This window comes from Oenanthe melanoleuca, chromosome 5, assembly GCF_029582105.1.
Source record: "Oenanthe melanoleuca isolate GR-GAL-2019-014 chromosome 5, OMel1.0, whole genome shotgun sequence".
Lineage (NCBI taxonomy): Eukaryota > Metazoa > Chordata > Aves > Passeriformes > Muscicapidae > Oenanthe > Oenanthe melanoleuca.
Window position 1 is genome coordinate 2,106,131 of NC_079339.1, and position 18,971 is coordinate 2,125,101.

The following is an 18,971-nucleotide window of genomic DNA, read 5'->3' on the forward strand; positions in this document are numbered from 1 at the left end:
AGCCCGCCGGAGCGGCTCGGCCCGGGCGGGGCGGCTGAGGGAGCGCTGTCCCCGGGAACCCGAGCGAGGAGCGGGGCTCGGCCCGGGCTGAGGGGCCGCTGTCCCCGGGAACCCGAGCGAGGAGCGGGGCTCGGCCCGGGCTGAGGGGCCGCTGTCCCCGGGAACCCGAGCGAGGAGCGGGGCTTGGCCCGGGCTGAGGGAGCGCTGTCCCCGGGAACCCGAGCGAGGAGCGGGGCTCGGCCTGGGATGAGGGGCCGCTGTCCCCGGGAACCCGAGCGAGGAGCGGGGCTCGGTCCGGGCTGAGGGGCGGCCGAGTGAGGAGCAGGGCTCGGCCCAGGCTGAGGGGCAGCCGAGTGAGGAGCAGGGCTCGGCCCAGGCTGAGGGGCAGCCGAGTGAGGAGCAGGGCTCGGCCCAGGCTGAGGGGCAGCCGAGTGAGGAGCAGGGCACGGCCCGGGCTGAGGGGCAGCCGAGTGAGGAGCAGGGCTCGGCCCAGGCTGAGGGGCGGTCGAGTGAGGAGCAGGGCACGGCCCGGGCTGAGGGGCAGCCGAGCGAGGAGTGGGGCTCGGCCCGGGCTGAGGGGCCGCTGTCCCGGGGAACCCGAGCGAGGAGCGGGACTAGGCCCAGGCTGAGGGGCCGCTGTCCCGGGACAACCGAGGGAGGAGCAGGGCCCGACCCCAACCAGAGTCCCCCGCAGCCCGGACAGCGATGGGTAGATCGGGGTCTGCCCCATTGCACAGCGCTGAGCCAGATTAACCCCGTGAACCAGGGAGCGCGGTGCTGGGTTGGCCTTAGGCACCTTAGACAGGTCACCGTGCGAGCCCAGCTCAACCCCCGTTAACCAGGGAGCGCGGTGCTGGGTTGGCCTTGCTGTCCTTATACAGGTCACCGTGAGAGCCAGCTCCTCCGAAGGGCAATGTGAGCGACTCTGAGGAGCTGCATCACCCTAAGAAGAAGAAGACCCTGCCAGAGCTTTGGCGCACAGAGGTGGCCGCAGAGGCAGCGCAGTGACTCAAAGGGCACGGAGTTGTCACTCTCACTGCAGCAGCCCTGCTCCCAGACTGGAATCTCATCCTCCTAACCGAGATCCTGCAGCAGGCAGGAGGCAGAAAGGGAAAACGCTGCTGCTGAAGAGCAAACCAATCCGACGCCACCACGAGGATTGCCACCCCCACATTTTAAAGTATGAGCTAAGCCAATTTTTCCTGAGGAAGTGCATTTATAATAAAACCCTTCCAGTTAAAACTAAGAGCTATATAACTACTATTAAGGCTTATACTTCCCTGCTAGTTTTCAGGAACTGGTTATTTTTAGAAGTCCTTTCTAATTAACTAGAAGAAGCTTTTTACATTTTTGTCTTCCATCCCCCACCAGGACACAGTAAAACATTGTCCTGCTGCACACCAGCCTTCAGCTCCATTTCAGAGACACACTCTGGCCCCTGGCAGCAGACAGCAGTAATCACTGAAGCATTAGTTAGTGAGACATATGAGTCTGACACAGGACTGTGTTTTTTAAGAACAGCTCACCACGTGACTGTAACAGTTATTACTACTTTGTTGTCATAATTAAATTAGCTTCTGTTCCTAAATAAAAGCACACAGCTCAACACTTTAAATGGAACAAAATTTGTTTTTTTTTCAAACAGCAGCTGTAACGAAGTTTTGGTGATATCAGTCCAAAGATAACTCCACAAGAGTCAAAATTAAATGTCTAATCATATTATATGTACATATCTATATATATGATTGCAGTCTTGGTATTTCCACTGTAGACCAGACATGGATAAGAAATGCCACAAGACAAGCCAAAGGCCCTTCACTTGCTCCAGCACTTTTCTAATTACAGCTGGTGCCACCAGTAAGAGTTACAGACAGAGCAGAACACTGCAGGGATGAAGATAACCAGCCACAGACAACATCCTGTGGCAACCAAAACCAGACTTGATTTAAAAATCCAGACTGACTTCACCACCCCAGGAGAGCCAATTCCTCAATATGGTGCCATTTGAGCTTTAAAACAGGACAGCAGTTTGTCACACACATAGGTTAGGTAGCTGGCAAGCCTGAAGAAAAGCTGTGCAAAATCAAGCAGAACATGTTTTTCAGCTCTCTCCAGCACACAGCAAGTCAAAGAGCAATATTATGTGATAGTCACATAACCCAAGGCAAATTAGAGGAGAAAGTGTTCAGAATAAAACTCAGTGCTGGGGCAAAAGGTGGCAGAGAGATTTCATTCATGGTGTCTTCCATCTCAGTGATTTTGATACTTGAACAGATGGAGTCAACAGACTTGGATTTTGGGGAGGAAAAGGAAATATTATTTTGGTCCTATAGCAATAAAGAATGACAAAAGCTAACCTATAAATACAGGTTAAACTCAGGTACTGTTGGCTTTGGTAATAATTGCATAAATTCCATCCATTTCCACAAAATAATTTTATTAGGCAGATACATGAATATAAAAGATTTACAAATATATTAGTGTTTTCACGGCTGGGGTATACAAAGTAATCAATATTTGTAATCACACACACATATTAGTAACTCTGTCTCCAAAATACTGCATAAAAATACTTGGATTACTACTATGAAACTGACCTAGCAGCCTCTTTCTCTCTTTGTCAGAGAGCTTTGAATCTTCATCAATAGCTTTCAATAGAGATAATAGCTCATCTTTTGTGGTCTTCTCTGTGTTGGAACGATACTCTCTCTCATCAAGTTTTTGGCAGAAGGTATAACCTGAAAGGAAAAGTGAGACATTGAGAGGATTATCACCACACTCCACCCACCTCGAGATTCTACAGACCCACCCTCCTTTAGATCAAATCAGTCTTTGCTACAGCAAGGCTTTTTGCACCACCCATTTCTCATTTTGGGGCATGACAAGATTACAAGTGTGAAGTGTCACCTGTTATCTTGCTGGGATCCTGGCCTTTCTGCAGAGCCAGCAGTTTATTGCTGACCATCTTGTGCAGTGCCCCTGGGATCTGGAACAGAAAAAGAGGACAATGCAAGAGCAGCTCTCCATGAGCACACCAGATAAACAAAACCTGGCCATTTTCTAGCTCTTACCTTTAACACATCTCTCTGGTTGTCAACAAGGAACAAGATCAGGAGGTCAGTTTTCCCTCTGGATAAGTTTTTATTGTTGATAATGGCTTTAGAGAATGTCCTTTTCACAACCATCCTGTTGTCACTCTAAAGAACAAAGTGAAATAATGACCAGAAGAGGAGAGTTAGTCTCCCCCATTAAGAAGAGCATCACTTTTGCTCTTCTGAGACACTGCTTTTCCTATAGTCACAAATTTAAACTACAAAGGTGTTTTCTGACCTCTGAATTTCAGAAAGAGTAAAACAACTGTTAAGAATGCAGATTTACCTCCTTCTGTAGCTTGAGCTCAGAATGATGTGCTGCAACAGCCATGAAGTACAGCAGTCTCCTGAACTCCTCCCTGACCTGGCTGTCCAGGAGCTTCAAATAGAGCTGGACAGCTTCTAAAGATTGCTCCATCTTCCCATTCACTGGGGAGAGAGGAAAGTATATTCATTTAAATCAATGTTACCATAAAACACCTAAATTAGCCACTGAAAAAATGACCATTTCACTAAACAGAACTGGCCAAACACAGCAATTCATTCTCACAAAAACCTCTCCAGGCTAAGGAGAGCTGCTTGCAGACTCTCTGACAACATCCCACATGCAGGCATTCAGCCTGGCATTAAAGCTGCCTTGTAATTAAATTCAATTACAGCTCAGACATCTTAAAGGGGTGTGAAACACCAAAAAAAATGAAAATGGTTCTATTAAAAAAAACCTAATCACCTCTGCTTGTGGTAGTGAAGATCTCAAAAAAACTGAGGAGTAAGTCCTAGATACATGGGCTACTTTGATGAATTAATTGCAAATTTATTTGTAGAACTTTGCTACATTTTAATTTGCCTTACTATGCAGAATAGCCATCTTAGACTTGAGCATTGTTTAAATGAAGTAGGTTGTACTAATACTCTTTATCATGTAGAGAGGAAGAATGGGATATAAATGCAAAGTATCCCAGTCAACATGGAAAAAGAAGAATAATCAAGGCAGAGAACTTATGAAAAATAAGGAGATCTGGGATAAAATGTTGAGAACTAAAACATCAAAACCTTTCCAATATGCTGTCCAAACAAAATTTAAGAAATATTTTTGTACAAAAAAAGTAAAATATGTCAATGGGGTACCAAAAATCCACACAGCTTTCAGCTTTCTTATAGCCTAAATATTTACTACTAGGCTATATTTATATTGAATTTCCCATGGACATCTGACTTCCATGGATACTTCCATAGTACCAAATTATAGCACCCTGGTTTCACAGTCAGTCTACATAGACTTGAACAACAATTGCAGAACTGCATACAGTAGGAACCAAAATGTCTAAGAACAGTCTTTATGACTAGAAATTTAAAAAGACCCCAACCAAACCAAACAAAAAACAAAAAAAAAACCAGCAAAAGAACACGTGTAGAAGTGAGCTTTTAATCCTGGCTCCTGAGGTAAATACTCAGTTTCTTAGTACATATCTCACATAAGCATTGGAACACAGCTCTGTTTTACTTACCTAACAGTTCTGCAATTCCTAAATGAATTTCAGATGCATGGCTTAAGAGTGGCTCCTTTTTTTGGCTGTAGTATCTACCGATGTTCTCAAAGAGCAGCAGCTTCCAGGTATCTGCTTTGTCTGGCTGATCAGGCAGGTTCCTGCTAATATCCACCACCATATGATCAGGAAGATATTCCAAGCAATCAATTGCTGCTGAGAGCCACTCATCTGTCCTGGAACACAGGGGAGTTTGGGTTTGTAGCTTTAATTACAGATGCCCTTCAGAGCTGGCTGCATTGCTTTCCACAGAGAGCAGGTAGACTGGTTCCTTCAGTGAAAACTCTGTGTGTAGGCACTTTAAGCCATTAGAAATTCACACACGAGACACCTCACCTGATACACTCGGGTAGATCATAGTCATAAGTCTCTTTGTTATGTATTTTATCAAGATGAAAAATTAGTAACCCACAAGTAAACAGTCACAAGCAGTAAAAGCCCAAGTCAATCATGTCCTCTACTGTTAGATAAGGACACAATTATCGCTAGATAAACAGAAACATGAACCTTGATCTAATTCAGACTGGTACAAGTTTTTCAGAGAATGTTTTTAACTCTGTGCTCAGTTTCAAGCTCAGCATTCTTAGCTCTTTTAATACAGTAGGAGGAGCTAAGCTAGTTCCTCACAAGTGATGTCTCAAGGAAAAACTTACATGATGATTATAAAATCTCTATTCTTCCCTCAATGCAGAAAAGAATTTCCCCTCTGAATACCATCAACTGCTGCCATTGCCTTCAAAAACTATCCCAGTGTTCAGCAGACTCTCACTAAGCAATTGTTATTTACCTGTTATTCCAACAGGGAAAAAAGTGCCTGCTCACATCCTTTCTGCTACATTTCTACCCAAAGACCCAGTGTGCTTTACATTCCCCTGAAAGCAGGAAGTTTCTCAGAGCTGCAGAGGACAGCAGTGATTACTCACTGCGAGTCACTGAAAGCCTTGAGGATCTCTCGGTCCAGGTAGTTACTTGTGATGACATATCCAGCTGCCTTCCTGGGCTGTGGGAGCTGAGGTCTGATCTCCTGGTGCTCAAGCAGAGACTCCAGGAGAGGGAGGTCCACCAGCTGCAGCAGGCGAGCAATTGTTTGTTCTTGCCACACTTCATTAATAACTGGGAAGGGTGGATACACAAAGCACACAGAGACTCAGCATGGGCAAAAACTGATCACAAAAAAGATAACTCTCCTTCCTCCCATCAGGCCTAACCTAACAGATTGATTTTACCAAAGTAGAGACTTGCAGTAGCAAAGCATGTGGCTCTTATCAGCTTCAAGTGCCTTTTATCACCACAAAAGGCAAGAACTACCCATTTGTTTAGTTAACTACAAGTGTGGGAGAACTGCTTTTCGGATAAGTCTGAAGTGCCTGACACTCTTTGTGCTCTAATTCACAAACAATCTTTGTTCTAGATAAGGGGCGAAAAAAAAAGTGCAACAGTGACATTCTCCTTATCACAGCTTCCTTGAATATTTCCGTATGATGAAACCACAGTTTCTAGGATGCATTATCACTTTTAACCAAAGGAAAAAACACAGATCACAGTTTGGTCTGAAAGACAAGCCACGAATTGTCAAGAATAGTTTCACACAATAGTGAAGGAGTGCTGGATGTGCAGTTCACTTCTAGCTGACAGCACACTACTTGCCCAGACTAAAACAAGCACACAAGTACTGCAGGTAACTGAATATTATGAATATTTCTAACTCAAATCAACCTCTATGCATTGGGTATTCTTCTCCACAAAAGTTAACACTGATTTATTTCAGTCAAGAGATAAAGCCTCTTGTCTGATTAAATAAAAATTTGCCTTTTCATGACCTGCTGTTCAAACCAAAAGACTGTGAGTGTCAGTTTGCCTCCCTCTCCAACCTGAGGAGCACAAGTCTTCCCAGTCCTGACGTACCTTCCTTCTCCCACAAATGGCTGTGGCATTATTTGGCTTACCTCGACGGGACAAGCTATCAGAGATGTTCATTTGAGGGCTGCTTGCAGGCTTTAGACTTAGGTTTTCCCAAAGATCCTCCAAGCTTTCTGGTTTGAATGGGGTAGAGTGGAAAAAGGTGCTCTTCTCACATCTGAGATTAAAAACAGTTTTTATATATATCTATAACCATATATATGGATAATCAAATATATCATGCAACATACAGATATGGGAAATCATCCCAAGACCAAAAATTTTCTCCTGTATAGATATTTACATCATCTTCCCCCTCAGCTCCCCTGCCTGACACTTCCCCTGTCCAAGTCACCCAGGAGCATGTATGATACCTTCCAAAATTATTTGCATGTAACAGAACCACTCCAGCCACAAAATTACTGTTCTTCCAAGCACAGCTGTATGATTTCAATTCTCACAGCTTCTTTGTTTTAGGACACTGAAAAATCTTTTTGATGTCCACTATCTTTGACATGGATGTGACAACCTGCACGTATCAACAGATCTGTTCCTTTCACTAAATGAAGAAATGCAACCCAATGGATCTGCACCCTGCCCAGAAGAAAAACACCTTCATTCCACACTAATAAAACAGGAATAATCCTGTTTAATGACTGTTTGTTCAATATATTCTAAGTCTTACTTTAACAGCTCTTGTGATGAAAATATTTTTAACTAGCACATATAATTAAAGTGGTTTTAATTTCTCATGAATTCTCTTTTTAAATAAAGGCTTGAGACAGTTTGCTTCAGGACAGAACAAGAGCAAGTGGGAGAGAGGGGAGAAAGAGGACAAAGGAAATATTTTAAATCTGTTTCACTACTTTTTTCATCAGGGTTGATGCACCCCAGTTCACATTTGCTACTCACATGAACGTGTCAATTGAATAAGGCTTTTCCATTTTGGGTCAATACTATTTACAATTATCAAAAGTGCACATTGCTAAAACTACTGCATTAAATACACTAGGTAGTTTCTTGTAAGAATATGTCAGTAGTTTAATAGATGAACACTTAACAAAAACTTTTTAAGGGAAGTGGCAAAGTGGCATCTACACGTTCTGCTTTGTGCAGGTTTAGTTAGTACCAGGACTTTCTTTACCCACTCCTAAAGGAACAGGGAAACAAAACCTCACCACTGCACTTCCCTCTGGTTCTAGGATGGAGTGCAATAGCATAACAGCAGAACAGCCTGCTACCCTGCCTGGGAACAAGTCATACATGCATAAAGAAACAGCTAAAAAAAGAGCTCAATTGGAAGTGTACTGAAGCAAAGATGATGAAAGAAGAAAACAACTTTTCCTTAGAAGTTGCGTGGATTACTGGTTTATGCCAGAGCTAGGTGTGCAGTGGCTAAAGATTGCCCTGTTTGATGCACCTGAATTCCAGTTGGTTGTATTGATTTAGATCAGTATGTAAATGTGCTTAATTTCTACCCTCTCACCTCCCTCCCCCAAGGCAAGGTGATAACAGACAGAGAAAACAAGTAGCCATGTAGGTTGGGTGATTTACTCTCTTCAAATTGCTCTTCCTACCTGTCTTCCACCCACAAACATCTAGGCATTGTCTATTTTTACCCTGTAAATGTACAGTTTTCTTTTCTCTCCCCCAAAACACATAACATTTTCCTCTTGTAAAAAATCTCTCTTCACCTCCACGTACTAACCTCTGCGGGGTGCACTGCTGGTAATCCTTCTCAAGCTCTGGCTGGCTTGAGGCATTTGTGAATCTGTAGAGGCTGCTGCTGCTGTCCTCAAACACGGAGCGTTTGTCTTTCCCAAAGACCCTGGTTGAGACAGCCTCGAACACTTTGCAGTCCATCAGCGCTTGGCACACGCGAACCACCTTAGCCCGGGAAATATCCACGTCCCCGAAATACTTGTTCTGCAGGAGGTGAGCAAAGACAACATCCACTGCATCCGAGCCAATGAAGCAGTCATGGTAACACTTCAGGTTCTGGCGGCGCTTCTTCACTTCCACTTGAGTTTGGAGAGCGCTGATAATGCTGCTCCAGACGAACGTCGCTCCGAAGGGTTTCTGAGCCAAGCTAAAGCCTGGGAGCACACACAAAGACTGGATTCATGCTGCAGCCACAGAGAATAGCCCCCTTCTGGCTCCTAGCTTTCATGAACCTCGTCAGGATTTAACAATCTTTCAGACTTCCACTTTGGCATTAACGCTTTGTGACTTCCTCAGCAAGTCTGTCTGCTCTGCCCCGTCTCCCTCTCTCTTTTTGGTGGTTCCTCTCACTACACCAGCCTAAAGCTTTGCAACCAGGAGTTCCTGTTTTTTCACTTTGTGTCACTTTGACACTGTCTTTTTGTCTGTCCCTCGGTCACCTAATGGTTACCCTTGCAGAACCACTGCTGAGCACACAGGTCCCACAACCAGAAACTAGCTGTATGCACTCCTAACACCGGGTTCCTCCACAGAGCTGGGCAGGGAAGAGGGAAGCAGGGATGTCAGAAAACCCTGTTTGCTACAGGACTGTGCATACACACAAGCCACCTAACATCAGTGCTTAGCACACCACTAACGAGTCCATGGGTTCTCTTGAGATGCCACTTTATCCCAGCAGACAGCCCTTTGCCACCTCGGCTCCGGCAGAAACCTCAGCTCTGTGCACCCAGCGCCACTTCCGTGAGCCGATCCGTCCTGCCTCCCCCAGTGAAACCATTACTCATTTACCAGTCTGATTAGAATAAAATGCTAGCAGCCAACAGTTTGACCTGAGGCTACACTCGGCCTCCACAAGGACTTAAAAACACACGAAGTTTGCAGGTGGCACCAAACTGGGGAGAGCTGCAGCCAGCAGAGAGGCTAGAATTAGAATATGTTTTCCAGTAAGTCAGATGAATAATTTACTAAGAGTGAAAGCAGAGGAAGAAGAGAGAAATCAAAAGCTGAAGGACAAAATATGGAAGGAGGAGTTGGCAGCAATCCTACAGAAAGCCAGCTGGGATTGTGACAGAGCTCAAACCAAATGAATTAACAGTGCGATGCAGTGTTTGAAAAAAACAACAACATGCAACTCCTTCTGGAACATATTACCGTGAGCATTTTCCACAGAGATAAAGGAGGTATTTTTTTTCTGCTCTGTTTAGTCTGAAGTGGCTTTAGTTAGAGAGTTGTATTCCAATTTGGGACACCAGTTTTCAGCTGATCCCCAGCTACAAGAAAGCCCAGAAATTGGAAAATAAGCAAGGGGAAAGGAAAGGTTGAGGGGCAGTAAAGACTGGGAAGAGGAAGAGAAAGCAAGGGAGAGAAAACAATACCGTTTGAACACACCAACACTCCAGAAAGACAGCAAGTTATCTTACTGAAAAGATACATGTAGGTGGGGAAAAAAAAATAAACAAAACAAGAAAAACAAAGCAGCTTTTCAATACACAGCACTGAACCAGTCAAGGTAGAAAACTCCCAGAATGTCCAGTTTCCAAAGCTTTAAAAGTACAAGACAGACAAGATACACAATTGCTGACACTTTAACCTGATGACACCGTCAGGAAGGCAGAACAAACACTACGAGCACAGAATTCGCTTCCAGCCCTACATTCCAATAGCCAGCCGTGCTCTTTGGGAGGAGAGAACCCCAAACCCGACACCACCAAACATACAACAACGCTAGAATAAACACCAACACGAACCACCTGCAATGCTTCACTACTCACGGCTTTATCACCGCTTCTTTACACACACAGAGCCTTCCTATCTTTTCTCAGGGAACCGCAATTAAGTGTGGCATTGAGACAAAAAGTTTCCACAAAGTTAAGATGCTCAAGGTCGAGAAAGAAGAAGCGCAAAACAAGTTTCCTTTCGCTGCGCTAGAGAGGCACCTGCTCTCAACCCGCGCTGGGGACACGGAGCTGCAAAAACCTCCCTGGCACCCACCTGCAGCTCCGCGAGCAAGGCAGGGCACGGGCAGGGATCCCGCGGATCAGGGCAGGACACGGGCAGGGATCCCGCGGATCAGGACAGGACACGGGCAGGGATCCCGATGATCAGGGCAGGACACGGGCAGGGATCCCGATGATCAGGGCAGGACACGGGCAGGGATCCCGCGGATCAGGACACGGGCAGGGGTCCCGATGATCAGGACACGGGCAGGGATCCCGCGGATCAGGGCAGGACACGGGCAGGGGTCCCGATGATCAGGACAGGGCAGGGGCAGGGATCCCGCGGATCAGGACACGGGCAGGGATCCCGCGGATCAGGGCAGGACACGGGCAGGGATCCCGCGGATCCCCCGCCCGAAGCTGCCGCTGCCCCCGGCGGAAGCGGCTCCCGGAGCGCGGCCAATTTTTGAATCTCCCGGAGCCGGGAAAGGCGCCGAGCGGAGCTGCTGCCGCCGGCGGGGACCCGCATCCCGCAGCGGGCAGAGCCGCCCCTCGGTGCATCCCGCCGCTCCTCCCGCTCCCATTCCCGTCCCCATCCCGGCTGCCCCGGTGCCCGGCCGTACCCGGCGGCCTGGCGGCGGGGCTGCAGACCGTGCTGAGGCTCAGAGCCGCCGCCTTCTCCCGCACCGTGGCCATGGCGAGCGCCGGCTCCGCGCGAATGCCGCGCCGGGCGCGCCCGCGGCTCTCGGATCCCGCGGGGGCGGAGCGGCCGCTCCCCGCCCCTGGGCAGGGCTGGCAGGGCAGAGACCGCCCGGGCACCGCCGCGGGATGATCGCCAGGGATACAGGGAGCTCTGGAGAGCGTCCGGGCTAAGCGCCCTGCCGGGGCCACCCGCAGCACGGGATACGGGAACGCGCTCGGTGGGTTTGCAATGTCCGTGCCAGTGCGCTGCCACCGCCAATGGAAATAACTTCCTCATATCGAGGTGGAACTCCTGGTGCTTTAGTTTATGGCTAGTGCTCCTCGTCCTGCCGCTGGGCACCATCCTCTTGGCACCCGTCTTTAAGATGCATTGATGACATCCCCTCTCAGTCTTCTCTTCTCCCCACTAAACAAGCCCAGCTCCTGCAGTCTGTCCCCATAAGAGAGATGCTCCAGACCCCTCATCATCTTTGTGACCTTCCATTGGACCCTCGCTGGTAGTTCCATGTCTTTTTTGTACTGAGGAACCCAGAACTGGACACAGTATTCCAGATGAACTGGCAATATCCATAGGGAAGTGGTTGCTGGGAAGGGTGGAAATGCTGCACAGAGCTGCTGCTATTCAAGATCATGGTCCTGGTGTGACAGCACCACTGGTCCTGGATGGGGAGCTGTGCTCTGACACTTCCTGCAGCACTGGGAGCACCACCTGCACTCCTGGCAGCAGGACACGTGTCCCTGGGTTGCACAGAATCCCAGGTGGGTCAGGCTGGAAGGGCCCACAGTGGACACCAGGTCCAGCCTCTCTCGGGCCATCCCAGAGCACCCAGCACAGGATTGTGTCCAGAGGGTCTGGGATATCTCAGTGAGGGAGCCACACTCCTCTCTGGGCAATCTGTTCCTGTGATCACTGCACAGGGAAGAAGTTCTTCCTCATGTTCAGGTGGAACTTCTGTGCATCAGTTTCTGCCCATTCTTGTCCCATTGCTTGGCACCACTGAGAAGTGTCTGGTCCATCCTCCTGGCTTTAGATATTTGTGACATGGATGAGATCCCCTCTCTGTTCTCTTCTCCAGGCTGAACAAGCCCAGCTCCCTCTGCCTTTCCTTGTAACAGAGATTCTCCAGTCCCCCAACATCCTCACTGCCTTCAGCTGGACCCACTCCAGGAGCTTCATGGTTCTCTTAATTCTCTTTATTTCCTCCTTATTTACTGTGTCATTGAAAACCCCACACTGGTCAGATCTATTTCTGTGGGTTAACCTGAGCACTGTCCTTGGCTGTTCCTTTGGGACACACAGCTGGAACACCACATGTGGTTGGAGTTTTCTTCTGATGTCTTCTATGAGCTGTTCATTATAGCAGCTGGCATTTCTCATTGCAATGAAAAGAAATAATAAATTCATCTTCAGAGTAATAAGTGTTTTTTCTACTCCCTGCAGCAAACTGCTGAGAGATCCAACATAATTTTCTACTGTGTATAATTTTCTACTAAGAATCAAGTATTTTGACATTCTTACTCAATGGAAGGGCATTAGAGCAACATAAAATAATTCATGTTTTTTGGATTGATTTCCACAGACAAAGCCAATAGTACACAGAATCAGAAGTATGTAATGCACATTAAAGACCAAATAATATGTTACAAGTGGTTCAAAAATTCACCTTGAGTCATCACATTATTGAACTTTAGCCTGTTCTACATCAAATTCTGTGCTAGCAGGTATAAATGCAGGATATTTGCTGTCCACTGAAGCTCAGGGCAGCTCTTTTTATTCTCATTTGTCACACTTACAGGTAGGGCACTACAAGTTTGTTCATTGCATGCAAAAAAAATAGATAATGCACTTCATTTGAAGCTGTGAAAAATTACTACAGGCAACTAGGTACCAGAGACTTGTGGCAGACAACATTTCTTCATGTTTCATTGCCTGAGCAGTACAGTATTTGATAAAGGGAGTTCTAAAAGTGGAAATTTTTGTGAAGTTTTTTAGGTTAAGGAAGTCTTATCTGGGCACAGAGAAAAGAAACTAGTCAAGCTGCAGCAAAATGCCAGCCTGCAAAAATGAAAGTTCCTCTTGTACCCTGAACAATAGGAAGTGACTAACAGAGATTTATTTATTCCTTCTTTTGGGGAAAGAAGGGAAGATGTTTTAAAAAAGTAGTCCTGATTCACAGGTGCCAATAAGGTGCCTATATAATGTATAGGTCAGTCAGTGAGGTTTTCCATGATGGACAGTTTTATTTGTAGCAGCTTGATGCTAGAACTTTTGATGCATTGCCAAAACATAACTGCAAACCAGAATATACTGGAATTAATTTTAATTTAAAAAAAATAATTTATTTTTGCACAGTTGTTGAAATAAAGTGATGTAGTCAATCATCCTGCAGTGGTTCACCTAATCATAAACATTTCCAAGTAGGAGGTGTTCAGCTGAGAACATTGCACCTTACAGTGGAGAATGGTTTGTCAGACACTGCTTGCAGGGAACAGATCAAGCCACAGCCAATGCACTAAGGGCTGCTCATGGAGAAGTTTGTAAGGTTTCTATTCTTGTATTTTATTACCAGGGGATCAGCAGCCTATCCTGGATTTCTGCCTTTGTGTTTTCTGCCACTGCCCACAGCCCTGACACTTCAGTTTTGACAGGGGCAGATGGCAGCTACTGGCTATGGTTAAACAGATGTGGTCAAACAGTATCTGAGAAATGCTATCTTTTGGTATTTCTTAAAATAACATAATTATAACATGCTTTCCTAAAGCACAGTTAAACTTTTAAGTGATTATTAATATATAAATAATTACTGACAGTATAATAATTTGTTTATAGCTATATTTAGTCACTTTAAATAGTGCAACCTTGTGCAGCCAGGATAAGTCTTGGCTGGGGGAATTCCTCAGACCAGGGTGGAAAGATCTTGGATAAAAATCTGTTATTATTATCTGAAAGATCAGGATAACAGTACAACTCACTGTATCTGGTTTCCCCTTCCACAGCATATTTCCCTAATTAACCTCCATAAAGCTGAACACAGGATGCACAAGAGAATGCCAACTACAAAAATACAATTAACATAATTAATTCATAAAATCATTTGAGACCAATGTATTTTTAACAAAAGTCCTAGTTTGTACAGCTGTGTCAGATTCTTTGCAACTGTTATAAAGAATTTTATAGCAAATTAAAATAGCAAATTTATAGCAAATTAAAAATCTATTTTCATTTATTTCCAGGTCATCTAGAAATACTCCTACCAGCTACAAAAGGATCAAGAGAATGGTTATGTTTTGAAGAACTTAACTTCATTTTTCAAGAATTTCTGAGTCTCATGTAAGACCTTTAAGGTTTAATTAGAAGCATAAAGCAGAAACAGAGTATTTAAATTCAACAGCCACAATTTCAGGCACATCTGCTGATTAACTTCCTTATGTCAATTAAGTGTTTGCTCAAGGATAAAGAAGATGATAAAGACCCACATTCAGGTCTTGTCTGATCATGGAGGGAGAAGGCAAAATGGAAACCTGCAGCTCACAAGAGGACAGAGGAATGATGCACACCTGCATGCAAAATGCTGTTTAGCTTTTCCCATAAAAAACCTGGAATCTGGGCAGCCAACCAGGATGGGGAAGTAGGGCTGTAATTTCTAGACACCCTGGGCACAAATGAAGGAGATATAAGTCCTTAGAAAGTAAAAACATGAGTGTGGGATTAAGTATTTCAAGATCACTCTCAAAAAGACAAAAGTTGGAGGCTGTGTTGTCAGAAAGAGATGGAGGCATATTAATAGAAAATAGGGGGTGCTGCTGTTTTATCTGCAACAGATCAATGCTTGGTTAAGTGACTGGGAAATTTTATGTGTTCTTGAAAAAAACACAGGAAAAAGTTTAATAAATTAATTTTTAAAAATCTGGAAGGACACCAAAGCTGGAATATAAGCTGTTCTAAAACCCAGAATTGTTCAATGTTCCCATTATTATTCAGATTTTTAATGCCAAAATTGATATTGAATTCTCACTGAAAATTGACTAGGAAATAAAGAGGGATTTTTGCAGAACAATATAATCCAATTTCTTATTTTCAGAAGAGTTTAGATCCCACTTTTTCAAATGGTTAACACAGAACTCTGCATTTCAAATCTCTCTCTTACATCTCAAACACGTCAGAAGGCTCACTCTTCTATACCAAACTTTATTCTTTAGATTTCAAATGTCTTCCCATAACAATAAAGCTTTAAAGACTAAGTGTATATCAACACAGCTTGAATGTATATGTACATAAAATGTATTGCCATTGTCATCAGGATCTGTTGAAGCCAATCTTTATGTCAGCTTCTAAAGAAGCAGAGCAATTAATAATTACCATAAAAATTCAGAAAAATATTCCAGTTATTTAGAACAGTTACATTTCTGTTTTTTCCCCACTTAAATATCAACAATGCCTGTATTCATTACAGTGGTGAAGCTGATGAAAGGAGAACATTATAAAGAGTTACCCTTAAAATGTTGCTCCATTCCATTCACAAAGGTCGAGACAAATTAAAGTTCAGCATATGGTTCACTGTCACACAGAGATCCTCATGGAAGGGAAAATCAACAGCTTCTGTTACAAAATTGCTACAATTATCATGGCATTAACAAATCTTCTCTGCTTCAATGCCTGAATATACAAAGGCCAGTGCAAAAGCTTTTCAGTAATGAAATGGACCTATAAAAATTGGAAAACTGTCTTCTCTGATAATCTCAAATTTAAGAACATGAGCTATTCACACAATATCAGATTGCAAAGGGCTGTTTGACAAGCTGGAGAGATCTGAAGGCAGATTACAGAACCTCCCTCAGTACTGACTAGCAGGTTCTGCCTTTTGTAGCTCAGAGCAGAGGATTGCTTGGGGCTGAGCTCCATGGGCTGGACAGGACAGACACTCTCCCTTAGGATGCAGAGCAGGCTATTCACAGATTCACTCTGCCTAGTCCCATTTGCCACCTACATTTGAATTCAAAAGGAGGATGGTGCAGATTCTGGCAACACTGAAGCCACAGCAATCCCAGCACCTGCCCCACCAGGGAGAGGCTGCTCCAGAGGCACCTGGCTTGGGAGAAAGCACAATGGGCAGCTCTGGAATTTGATGGTGAAGTGAGATCTGTAAGGATTGCACCCTGGCATTTCTGAAGAGCCTGGAACAATAAACAAGCTCCCAGGACAGAAGGTTCTGGGTGCCAGGCTGTCGGAGGCAACAATGGGCACATTGTCTGGGAGCACCACTGGCTGGAATACCAATGTCTGTGGGACCATGGCAGGGGCAGGAGAGAGGCTGAGCCATGCTGGTGCACACTGACCCAGCTGGAATGTGCTCCAGGAGCAGCCACAGCAGCTGCCAGGCACCAGTCCTGCAGGTGGCTCATGGCAAGCAAGTGGGAATGGAGCAACCTCACCACAAACACAACTTGTCATGGCACGAGCCCCCATTTCTCAGCCTTAATAAAGATAAAAGGGTTTTGTCTTTAGTGGGTTTTTCAGCTTTTCCTTCTAGTGGAGGTTTCCTGGGACATCAAGCACCACTACAAGCTGTAACCAGAGCCTGGCTCCACCATCTCTAAATGTGTCCTGGCACTGCTGTCTGGATTACAACTCCTCTGACAACAGTGGAGGCTCAGTCTCCTCTGCACGCCAGAAACCTGCTCAGCCAGAATGAGCAAGTGCAACCAGACACTTTGAATAATTCAGGCAGCAGAAGTCACTCTGTGCCCAGCTGGGAGGTGCCATTTCTCCACAAAGCTGCAGTTACTGACCCAATGTTAACTCTGCTCCTGCAACACAAAACCAAACACTAAACCATGTTACTACTGAAAGGGGCTTTAGGTGAGGTCAGAAAGGATTGGGGGTGCAGCTCTCACCAGTTCATAGCTGAGGAGAGCCTGAAAGGGCAGTGATGTCCACCTGAAGTGGGAAAACTTCAGTGTGGGACAAGTTCCATGCTCCTCCCACAGTGACACTCACTAGTGGCACCAACTTAATGGGACAGGAGGAGCTGATGGGTGAGGGGGGAGAAAAGTGAGAACTCTAAATGGATTTGCTGAGCAAAACTGAATTCCTGATTTTGACCATTTGCTTTGATTTTCTGAGAAAACAGCTGCATACCATTTATGCTCCAGGGAAGGGAATCAGGCTTATTGTTTATGTCTGCTAGAAGCAGGAATCTATAATTTACCTTTTATATTACTGTACAATGTGCTGGAGCCAGCTAACTCAATTATGCCATATTTTGCCAGGCCCATGGTGTAGGATAGGAAAATGTCCCCAGTAGCATCCTGCAGAATTTTATTACCCCACTAAACTCAAAGGGAACTTGTACAGTTCATGTCAAAAAGAAAGTGGCAGTCCCTGGCCAAGCATTTCTTGTTACCTGGTTTCTGGGGTTTATTTAAGGCAGCTGGTACAGAATTGCAACACTCAGATTCTCACAGAACACGTGAGCACTCTCTTCAACTCCAGTGCAAAGTCCATTGACTGTGGTCAAACTACCTCTCTGGCTGGCCCCAAATACCTCTAAACAAAGCTGTTGGATGCAGCACTGAAACAAACTCCTGTTCCCTTATTGTTGTTTGTTAGGAAAGCTGTAGGGACAGGAATTTCTGCATTCTGACCACCAACAAAACTCTGGGAGGGCTCAGAAGCCACAAAAACTGCTTTACTTAGGGAAGAGCTCTAAATCCTTATTCTCCCAGAGCTTTGAGCAAGTTGCCCATATGACCTAACTACATAATAAAACATTGATGCTCCAGCTTTTATTCAATTATCATATCACTTACCTTCTGTTGCCACAGCAAAAATATCTGATACATAAATAATGCACAGACAAATCACACTAGCAGCCACCACGGCTAGAAAGGAAAGGATGATGTAAACCAACACAATTTTACTTAAAAGGTCACATGTTCTGGAAGTCTGAGAAGGCTACAGCATGTTTTCCCAATTATACAGTTTATGATTTCAAATAACACATGTAGAATAAAGAAGGACTTTTTTAATTAAAATGAAGTACCTTAGCTGCTCCTTCAGTCCTGCTGATGGGCTCTGTTGTTACTGCTGATTCCCTCTACCCTTTGGGCATCAGGTAGCTAAAAAAAAACACCCAACAAAACCAACCAAAAATAAGCACACACAAAGAAAAGAAAATGCCCAGTGGAACTTCTAAAAGCAAAAACCCAAGACATACTCAGGACAAATGAGGGAGTACAGCCCTGAAATTTTGTTTGCTGTTTTCTCTGACTCACCATTTATTTTTCTCCTTCATAAATAGTTTGTTCTCTGTATTTAGTGCTGTATTCTTGTAAGAGATCAAATGAAAGGAATTTTAAGATAGTTTTCTCTACTTCAGTTTCTGGAAATGAAACAAAGATTTGTTAGCTTATCTGTGGAAAAGGCAAATAGCTAATGCAGAGCGGGTAATTTTCATTGCCTAAGATACTTACCCACAAACTGCTGACAGTAGGAGCTGCTTTCTTTTTTAAAAAAAAAAAAAAAAAAAAAAAGCTGTGTGCATTCAGCTTCTTGCCTTTCTTTTTTTTTTTTTTTTTTTTTTTAATAAAACCTTCAGAAATTAAAGGTTGTATCTGAAACACAGCATTGGAATCTTCAGGACTTTCTCTGCCTACCTGCTTCCCAAAGTGTTTTTTGGAGAAAACAACAATCAGTTTCATGGGAAAATGACTCATTTTATATTCCCCTTGGTTTGGGAAGAAGCTTATACAGAGGACCATAAAAAGATATATTCCAGCCTCCAGAATCCCCCTTTTCTGCAAACAAGTTATTCAGAGAAGGCCTGGATCTTATGGACAATATCCACAGCATG

General features: G+C 44.7%; 1 protein-coding gene across 2 annotated transcripts; it reads right to left on the reverse strand.

Moving 5' to 3' along the window:
* Positions 1 to 2,416: 2,416 nt before the first annotated feature.
* On the reverse strand, positions 2,417 to 18,628 carry DEPDC7 (DEP domain containing 7). Of its 2 annotated transcripts, XM_056493614.1 has the most exons (10): positions 18,394 to 18,628; positions 18,162 to 18,237; positions 8,247 to 8,634; positions 6,586 to 6,716; positions 5,563 to 5,752; positions 4,601 to 4,815; positions 3,379 to 3,521; positions 3,072 to 3,197; positions 2,908 to 2,986; positions 2,417 to 2,738 (listed from the first exon to the last, which is right to left on the reverse strand). In XM_056493614.1, exons 3-10 carry the CDS (start codon positions 8,399 to 8,401, stop codon positions 2,524 to 2,526), a joined length of 1,254 nt encoding a protein of 417 aa, XP_056349589.1. In that variant the 5' UTR covers positions 8,402 to 8,634; positions 18,162 to 18,237; positions 18,394 to 18,628; the 3' UTR covers positions 2,417 to 2,523. The 2 variants fall into 2 exon arrangements, with proteins under 2 accessions (XP_056349589.1, XP_056349587.1); XM_056493612.1 differs by lacking the exons at positions 18,162 to 18,237; positions 18,394 to 18,628 and adding an exon at positions 11,040 to 11,167.
* Positions 18,629 to 18,971: the final 343 nt, after the last annotated feature.

Coding starts and splice junctions, on each gene's coding strand:
- DEPDC7 (XM_056493612.1), bottom strand. CDS start 11,112: ATGGCCACGGTGCGGGAGAAGGCGGCGGCTCTGAGCCTCAGCACGGTC. Junction 5,753..6,585: donor TGATAGCTTGTCCCGTCGAG/GTAAGCCAAATA, acceptor CACCCTTCCCAG/TTATTAATGAAGTGTGGCAA. Junction 2,739..2,907: donor GGATCCCAGCAAGATAACAG/GTGACACTTCAC, acceptor TTTTCCTTTCAG/GTTATACCTTCTGCCAAAAA.